This window comes from Homalodisca vitripennis, unplaced genomic scaffold (genome assembly GCF_021130785.1).
Source record: "Homalodisca vitripennis isolate AUS2020 unplaced genomic scaffold, UT_GWSS_2.1 ScUCBcl_8109;HRSCAF=16079, whole genome shotgun sequence".
Lineage (NCBI taxonomy): Eukaryota > Metazoa > Arthropoda > Insecta > Hemiptera > Cicadellidae > Homalodisca > Homalodisca vitripennis.
Window position 1 is genome coordinate 4580 of NW_025784240.1, and position 10342 is coordinate 14921.

The 10342-nt window shown below is 33.3% G+C and overlaps 1 protein-coding gene across 1 annotated transcript; it reads left to right on the forward strand.

Moving 5' to 3' along the window:
• Positions 1 to 1263: 1263 nt before the first annotated feature.
• On the forward strand, positions 1264 to 10031 carry LOC124374376 (ADP-ribosylation factor-like protein 6-interacting protein 1; the record flags this gene model as incomplete). Its single annotated transcript, XM_046832600.1, has 3 exons — positions 1264 to 1444; positions 3900 to 4137; positions 9864 to 10031. Coding segments are annotated over 3 exons (572 nt in total), but the record flags the coding sequence as incomplete, so codon positions are not given.
• Positions 10032 to 10342: the final 311 nt, after the last annotated feature.

Below are 10342 nucleotides of genomic sequence, written 5' to 3' on the forward strand. Positions count from 1 at the left end.
TATTCCTTCAACATAAATATATACAAAAGTAGTGTCTTAAAAGTTCTAACAACTAATGTAACCTAAATAATTTATATTACTAAATTTTATTTCTGTAAATATTTTTTTTATTGCTAGGAACTAAATTAATTAAGTGGTCGTCTTTCAGTAATGTTTCAAATGTCTTTTTCCCAGTTTTAGGAAGATATTTTTCACACATTTATTTTTTATAGAAATTTAATACGTGATGGCAGTGAACTTTAAACTCCTTCCCTCTTGTGTTATAGGCATGCATCAGTTGCTCTATACCTCTAGATTCTTTGGCAGAAATTAAATTGTTTCATAAATATAATGTCCATAAACAGTAAAAATATATTTAAATTTTGAAAATATGATTTAACTAATTTGTTATAATGAAGATTTTTTAATTATTCTAATTGTTTTCTTTTGCAATACCAATATTTTATCTAAATTTATTATTCTTTGTTGTCCTTTCATCTACACAAATACAATAGTTAGTTTGTGAAACAATGTGTGAATGATTACTCATTTTCAATATAGGTTTTGTCACAAAGGTGTGACATTGTTCTAAAAGCATATAGACTAGAGTTAATTTTGCGTACTACTATTTTTATATATGTGCATCCCAGCTAAGGCACTCATCTATTGTAAGACCTAGAAATTTAGTTACTTTTGTCTGATCCACGTTAGTTAACACACATGGTTTAATGATATTCCTATTATTTTTGTATGAAAGAAAAACATTTTTAGTTTTCAATATGTTGTACCATTAGATTATGCTCATTGAAATAATTAATAAGTTTTTCCATTTTCAAAAAAATGCCAAGATTTCTGTTTCAGTTAATATTTTTCCCAGCTATAACTAAATTAATGTCATCACATATAAACATGGTTTATTTGTTTTAAGTATTGCTCTAGTATATAAAGGTATATACATTTTGTCGTACCTATACAAATATCAGTGGAACCTAATATTACTACCACCCTGTGGAACTCCCCATCACAGTTGACCATGACCATCAAAGTACCAAAAGAGTAAGTGTATACAAATTTGTGTTATTATTGGAGGTCAATACACCTACAGCCCCTAATACTAGAATATGACATAGTGGATGCAAAACATTGAGCAAATACTTTGAATATTGTATACTTTTTTATTTACCATACATGTTCTGTAGAATAAGCTGCTATGACCAATGAGAGATCAATTTCTTGATCCAGGGATTAGAATATTTGTTATACTAATCATATTGGACATTATAGTTTGTTCACTGATGAAGCTCAAGGAAGTTTTTACAAAATATTTACAGGACCATGTCAAAAAGTTGAAGCGTGAATTGGAGGGCTGGAGGGAAATCATTCTGCAGCTCCACTCTCCGTGCTGTTATGGGAGAACCAGTGGTAACCCAGGGCTGGTGGCGGGAGTCTCCACAGCTATCTTCACGTGAGTTACCTGAGCAATTCATAGGGATATTTGAGACAACAGTTTTCACATTGATGTAACCCCCCCCCCCAAACATTTATTATTAAACAACCGTGCTTGAAAATATATTATGCCATACTGATTTTGTGCACAAATATCAGATCCGAGTTTTTTTCTCATGTTTCAAGTTTATACTGGTTTTGTTTTCCTGATTGTAACTGGTATGCTACTGTTATTTATTTTACTATTTGGGGCCCTGTTACTTCAAGAACAAGTAGGAAATTACTCTCTGATTGGTGTTGCGGCGGGCTTATAGCTATTAGCCAAACTAATTGAATGCTTCTGCATTGAGTCATTGGCTAGTATTACAGTGCTTATTTGTAATTATTTGTTGATAATTGGGTAAATAGATATTTATTAAATTATATGTATTATACTAGAAGTTATTATACCCTGTGGCTTCACATGCAATTTCATTTTGAAAAACAGAGATACAATGAGCATTCTTTCAAATAGCATTCCAGACAATCCTGAGATAAGTGATAGTCACTGAAAGATATTCCAATCTCTTGACCCATTTTAGATTTAAAGTTTAAAGACTGCGTCCGGAAGATAAGAGTGAAACAGTTTTTTATGAGTGTCTCTGAAATTTCTCAAATTTTTCTCCATTATTTCAATTATTTATTGAATAGCTGTTTATTTATTTCAGTAACAAAATTGAACTATTTTAAACCAGTGTGGAAAAATCCTAAGTCTAAAGGAGGCTAAAAGTCAAAGTCCTTAACTTTTTAGTTAACATAATTATGACGTAGCATTTTTACTATCGATTAAAATGCCAAAAACAGAAATCCCTAGACAAAGAAAAGCTTCTGCATGTAACATAATATTATAGAGTGTAACGGACTTTTATAGATGAATAACAACAAACAACGATTATAACAAACAGGTGATTAAAAAATACATTTACTATCTGCTGATTAAACCTAGCCCTTATATAATGGAGTATTAAGGGAGTTTTCAAGCTCAGTGTGGCATAGCCCGGAGAGATTTTCCTAATAGGAATAAAACCTTTATGTTATCCAGGAACCCTACAAATGTCCCATATAAAATTTTATTACAATTGGTCCAGTAGTTTTCACTAGATAGAGTAACTTACACACACAGACAAACACCATTATAGTTTTACATAATACTTCAGATGTTACACCTTACTTGGCATCACATTTATTTTTATTAAGTAAAATAAATGTGATTTTTTTATTTTCAAAATTTATTATTTATATAAACTTTTATACAAAATCTTAGTATGTAATTTACTACCCCAAAAACTACCTTCCAACAATATCAGTCCTCCAGTTCTGGCTCTTTTATTTAGGTGTTCTTCAAGAAAAACCCAACCAGTATAAAAAAGTTATGGTTATCAATTTTCTTTATTATGTTTTGTTCTATTTGACGATTTTGTAATGTTTTGATATTGGGAATAAAAGATGAATTCAAGAAATGGTCCAAGTTATAGTATAGAAAATTCCTTATTAGTCAGTTTCAAGTGTTTCTCATTAGTTCAATCACTATTAATGCAGCAGATCTTTTTTTACATGAGTACATTCTGTATATGTAATAAACAATTGGTAAAATTGTATTGCAAACGTCATTTCTAAAAAGTTTTTTAATGTTATCGTAGTCAACCATAGTCACAGTCAGTTTCATTATCAACTCTCTGTAAATTTATAAAATATATGTATATAGATATATCCTAATATGTTTACATGTTTTAAAGTATAAGAAATGGAAAACTAATATAATGTGACAATGCTAATTTTCATCCCAGCGGTCCATTGTAAGTCCCTCTACGGAGTAAAATGGCTTTAATAACGGAGAGTTTCTTAATCAAGTTTAAAATTTTTGGGGTTTATTGACCGTTTGAGATGTCCAGGGAGCATAGTGACTCCTTACTTGAGATGGCAAGTGCTCAAAAGTAAATCGTTCTCAATGATACTCATTTATTACTGGTAAAGATTACATACATTGACACGTTGAAAACACATCAGTGTACACTTCAATATTAAGAGCAATGCAGTCCTCCAGTTTGTCCAGATCTTTAAAAGAAGCAATACATTAAATAAATAAAAAAATCAATTCATTAATTAAAAAACTAATTACAACACAGATAAAAGAATTTCCTAAAATCAACAATAATTGTTTTAATTCGTGATTAATCCCAAAAAAAAAACTCATCCACTTCATAAAATGGGTGTTCCAAAAGGAAAAAGCCAATTTGTCTTTAGAAAAATACCAAATGGCAGTGATCTTATTTAATTGGCAATGCGTTCCATAATTTTGGTCCAACAGATAATGTTGCTAAGTTGTTCTTTGTTGTTTAATCCTGAGATCGTCTCTGACTCCTGGTCTATATCGACTGCAATATATAGACAATTTAATTATGTTTTTAAAATGAAACTGTCTGATGGATGTCCAGATTGCTATGGCTGCTGGAGCCATCTCTGCTGACAACGGTGAGTTTCATCGGTCTTCTGGTTACACTGCTGGACTACTTGGTGCCGACCGTGTGTGCCGGACTGTACCGGCCTGAAAACTGGACTGGGGCCAAGGAGAAGCAGTTCGAAGAGATCTGCCGTACCCTGGCTCTGTGTTACTCTGCTGCCAGTCATCAGCTGCAAGCCTTCAAAGAACTCAAAGTGACCAGCCCCAAACTGGTAGGGAAACAGCTTCACAACCGGTCATGGATTGCATTAATTATTTAGTTCTGAAATCTTCGCTTTGTACATAATATTGAACCACCAGGTTCATAACGTAGCTAGCTAGACTGGGAGGGATTGGGGCCAATGCGCATGTTGAGTTTAGTCCGAGACAGTGTCAGATTCCAGGTACTGCACTTAGAGGAAGGTGAACTGTAGCTAAATTCAACATGTGCACTTTTCAGATACTTAACCATTTTTTATCACACAAAACCCTATTAAATCTTATATCCTATTGTATATTTTTTTATAATAAAAAAATGTATGTATTAATTATTAAATGTCCCATATTATTTTGAGAGACATTTAAATAGCTAACTTGTAAGAAACGGAGTCCCGGAAATGTGTAATACAGATTGGCAATGTCTACAATAAATATTAGAATAGAAACACTTCTTTAATTGAGGTGAAATTTAGGGCTGTATGGTTCCTTTCTTACATTTAACCTCTTAAACAATATTAATGTTAATAATGGGTGATTCAAAAAGAGCGCCGGTTTTGAAAAGATCGGTAATTTTTATTTTATCGGTTGGCAACAATGTTTGATTTTGATTCTATTTCTGACTACATTCTGATTGTTGACGCAGCTGATATTTCTCTCATTAGTGCATTTTGTGTCTAACCATGGAGAAGTTTACTTGTGCCGCAATCGAGTGTTAATAGTGAAAACGTTTTTATCAGAGTGGAGAGAGTTTATGCGGCTACTGTTAGGCGACTTCGCGGTACTCTAGGACGTAATGAAGCACAGAATGAATCAACAATTCGCAGACTCATGAAAAAAGATTCAAGAAACAGGTTCAGCAGTCGACCTCAAAAAGTTCTGGACGTCGTCGTTGGTGCCCGAACTGAACAGAACATTGAGGTGGTTCGTGGACATTGTGGCCTGTTAGCCCAGCAGCGAAATCAATACGACGCCGTTCTCAACAATTTTAAGATGTTCTTCTGTACGGAGAATTCTTCGGTGCGATCTCAAATATCAACCCCTATAAAATTCAGCTGACGCAACAATTGAAAGTGGCAGATCACCAGAAGTGACGACAGTTTGTTGATTGGGTATTGAGAAATTCGCAGGAATAAAAACTTCGCAATGAATATCATATTCAGATGATGAAGCGCACTTCCAATTGAATGGAATTTGTTAATAAACAGAACTGCCATATCTGGGGGTTCAGAAACCCACCCTCGCATGATTAACGAAAAGGGAAATGTATCCACAACGAGTGACAAGTTTTGGTGCGGCTTTTGGGTCGGCTGCGGCGTCATCGGCCCTATATTTTTTTGAAGATCAGGAAAGGCAAGCTGTACAGTGAATAGAGACCAGATACCCGTACGATGAATTAGGGAGTTTTTGTGGCCTCATTTGGATAACATAGACGTTGACCAGTTGAGGTTTCAGCAGGATGGTGCCACGCTGCCCGTGAAACAATTGTGTGTTACTCCGTGACCGCTTTCAGGATCGAGGTTAATTTCTCGTAATTCCGACCATCAATGGCCACCAAGGTCCGTGGTGACTTTTCATCTTTGGGGTTATCTAGTCATTAGTGTATGCCAATAAACCCCAAACCATCAATGAGTCCAAATTGAAGTGGAAACTTGTCGTGCAGTCATGGCTAATTTCCAAGGACAGAGTTGTTGCATGCCACCGGTGGCAGAAGAGGACACATGCATGACATTATTGTTCATAATACCTGAAATCGGAAGGTTAGCATGAACATATTTATGTATTTGGACTTCAGATTTTAATTAAAATAAATCTCTTAATTTGATATATCAAAACCGGCGTTCTTTTTGAATCACCCTATAGTAACAAAGTAAGGCTAACAGAATTACTAACCACAATATTCCATTCACACAATCATGATTCAAAGAGTAGCCCCGCCGCCAGCAACGATCATCCGGGTTCAGGTATCTTCGTCTCAGCTCCACCACAAACCGTATAAATATTAACAGATTTAAAAAGCCTTAACACCTTTTATCAAGATTATTTTATGTTATTCCACTAGAACAGGGGTTCTCAACCTTTCAGGCTTTTGTGTCTCCCTCAGTACACTGAACTTTGGTCACGTCTCCCCTCTACCTTCCTCACCATGTTTGGTCAACACTAGTAGTCTGTAGGTTAGGGTAGCCTTAAAGGCACATCACAAAATCACTTTTTGGCGTCCAGTTTTGTTGGATTTTTAACTTAGATAAGCCAATGTTGAAAATCTTAATCTGTCACAGATGTGTGTGGATATGAATTGCACTAACAACTTCGCAGCTTCTAAGGCAACTTGCGGGTAAAAGCACAGGAAGATAATTAACAACAATATATTATAACACCCATGTTTTGAAATTCTACTAGTGATTGAGAATAACATGGTTGTCGATTGCTTGTTCTTGAATGTGGTCAGGAAGTACATTCACATCAATTATAAATGGATCATGTCAACTGAAATGGCAAGCTCTCTGTTCTAACATCTGGAAAGTACTTGCTAATTTTAAGATATACCAAATGCCGTAACACAAGTTCATTGATAAATTGCAGCGGTAGATGTATCTTCAACAACTTTCATGTTTTTCCATTCAAAAACTTTGAATACAATAAAGTTTCAAACATCTAGGCCACGTAGCATCATTACTCAAAATATTGTAAAGAACGAACTGAGATAAATAATAACAATTTTCTAAATGGAAATTAATCCATATTTAGTATAATCATAATATACAATCTTTTTTTGTAATGATATGACCATTTTTAAGCATACTACAAAAAACACAACTTGCCTGTCCCACTTTTTATGTTTACCGGAACAACCAACTACAGTATTCTACACTAATAAACCACGTAAGCTTCAAAAAAAAACTCTCAGTAAATAAAAATGAAAGGCATGTGAGTATTATGAGAATCACTTGCGAACCGTGTACTCCAACACTTTCCAATATACAGAAATAATTACCCGATAATATCAAACATGTCTCTGGTTGAGGAAACACAAACTTTGGTATACCACAAGGATCCATATTGGGATCCACTCTTGTTCTTAATTTATATAATGATCTTCCTGTAGCCATTGGGAGGACTTAATTCTAATTTTGCCGATGATGTAACAGCAATTAAGAAAAAAACAGCAATAGATTTGTTAGAAAAACTTCCAGTAGTGATAAATGGAATGGAGGCTTGGTTTGGGAATTTAACAGATTCAGACTTCAAAAATTTTTTTGAATGTATTATAACAAATTTCCATCCAAGAACTTTATCAAAAAATATTTTAAAATGTTAACTATAACGGAAACTGTACATCTACAAGACTCAATTGGATTTATTGTAACATAGTTTACCAGAAAGTACAAAATTTCAGCATGATTACAATAGGTACAAGAAATAGTAATAAATACACCTTAGCTAAATCACCGTTTTTAATTTATTTGCAACTTTGGGTTGAAGTTGTACATTGTTATGCCAAATTATTATAAAAGTTTAAATGAAAATCAATTGAAGGAAGAGTTGAAGACGTTATTGATTGATGTGTAATCCTTGTTTATTCTGTACAAGAATTTGTTAATTTTAATTTTGACTGATTACCAAATAAAACTAGTGTAATTATTATACAAAAAGGAGTTGGTTAAAAAATAACTGTAAGCTGGTGGTCTGTAATTTGAAGATTTTGTATTTTATGATATTTATTGTATTTGTTTTACGCTTATGATAAATCACTAGTCCAAAATGTGTTCTCATTGTATTTGGATGTAATTTGTTAATAAATAATTTCTTGTGTCTTATTCTAATACGCTGACCGCCTCTCTTGAGAATCTTCGATGTCTTTTCAAGGGTCCCCCAGGTTGAGAACCCACTGCAAGAGAGTTCAGATACCTGCACAATTTCTGATACTAAATATTTTAACTCTCAGTTTAGTCTGAAAACGGACCAAACTGATCAGTCTCAACTGAGTTGGTTTTAGATCCTCAAGTTTGTTAAGAAATCGGTGTCATACACATTTATTTTGAAAGAAATGTAACTTAAAATTCACATTATTTCTTATCATTATTTTTCTTACTCTTAATGTTTTGAACGTGATTTAAGTATTATCTGTTAGTTTTATTATTGCTCAGGTGATGATAGAATAGAATAAACTCTTTATCTGTAGTCTATTTTGTTTGAGAAAAACAACGGCATCATATTATTATATTCATACATTTTACTAAAAGTTTTATGAATGATCTGGGAGATAGTTATGCTGTCTGCTGCCAATATAGTCAGGTTCGTTCTCAAAAACTGTCATGGCACAAAGTGACATTCTTATCTTGTTTTATATCCATGGATATTGTTATGTCTTTGTGTTGTCAGCATATAAGATTACATCTCTTACATGCCATTTAACAACTGTTATGATTCCTAGAAGGCATTTCATCATGTTTCCATTTGCTGTAGGTTGGTAAGGATCCTTTTTCCTGTTTTTTTTTTAATCCAAACGCTCTCCATATTTGTCGTAGATGTGTCTCCACATGCAATTAGACCATATCTGATATGGACTTCATAAATTATGCTGTAGTATCTGTCGTGTTGTCAGCAATGGTTCTAATTCTTGTCAAGGCAAAAAGTCCACTTTAAATCTGCATAGCTGGTCAGTATGAGGTGTTCATTTGAGGTCTATGTCAATCATTATTCCCAGCAGCTTCAAGATAAATGTGTCCAAGCTTTGTCAGTTTGTTTCTGATTCAAAAGAGGATTTATTTTGTTTTTTGCCATATTTACAACGGTAATTTTCTCTACATTATTAGTAACCTTTCTTTTGGCTTAGGTGGGTCTTAACTAGCATTCTGTCAACGGTCAAGGATGGTGTTGTAAGCTTACATTAAGCGTGAACCTGTGTTGTCCAGGTAATTTGTGTATAAAATGAGAGCTGGTCCTAAAACAGAGCCATTGTGGAACATCTTTCAGTGTAGATTGTACAGTAGTCAGCACTGTTTTCTGAATATTCATCTTCCATCACTTGGCTGCATCCCTTCAAGTGTTATGTATCATCATATGTAAAAATACTCACAAATAAGCCAAATTGATGTATTCTACAATAATAGTGCTTTTATTTTTGTTATTAATGGGTTATTGTACAGCTTGTTATAGGACACTGCACGTTTGTATCATGAATAAACTTATTTTTGAAGTAATGATAATGTAATTTAATTTTTGTTATTAATGGGTTATTGTACAGCTTACTTGTTATAGGACACTGCACATTTGTATCATGAATAAACTTATTTTTGAAGTAATGATAATGTAATTTAATTTTTGTTATTAATGGGTTATTGTACAGCTTACTTGTTATAGGACACTGCATGTTTGTATCATGAATAAACTTATTTTTGAAGTAATGATAATGTAATTTAATTTTTGTTATTAATGGGTTATTGTACAGCTTACTTGTTATAGGACACTGCATGTTTGTATCATGAATAAACTTATTTTTGAAGTAATGATAATGTAATTTAATTTTTGTTATTAATGGGTTATTGTACAGCTTACTTGTTATAGGACACTGCATGTTTGTATCATGAATAAACTTATTTTTGAAGTAATGATAATGTAATTTAATTTTTGTTATTAATGGGTTATTGTACAGCTTACTTGTTATAGGACACTGCATGTTTGTATCATGAATAAACTTATTTTTGAAGTAATGATAATGTAATTTAATTTTTGTTTACAGTATTACTCTGTGACCATCACGTCTCTGGCAGTACTGGCTTATATTGGCAACAAAGTGGACAATTTATTTCTCTCCTACATTCTGGGTGAGTCACAACAGTTTAAAATAAATGGTGTCAAAATACGGTACAAACTTAGTTCCTTTATGTACTAGACACTACAAATACATATCAGACACAGAATAACTATCAAATATTGTATTCACTAAAATATGTTGTTTATGTTTTTCTATGTGTTATACTGTATTTAGCCGTTACCGCAAATAAGAAAGATATATGAAGGGCTAGGGGGAAAAACGATGAGAGTCCATTTATTGTGAATATCCAGGTTTAAATACGTTATTTTACTTCAAGCCTGACAGGTTGTTATACCATGTGGCCGATTTTGGGATAAATGCTGAGGGTCACAAGTTGTGCACACTGTTAGAAATAGTCAAACGGGGAAAAAAGATGAGCGTCCATCGCATTGGAGGGAAGATTG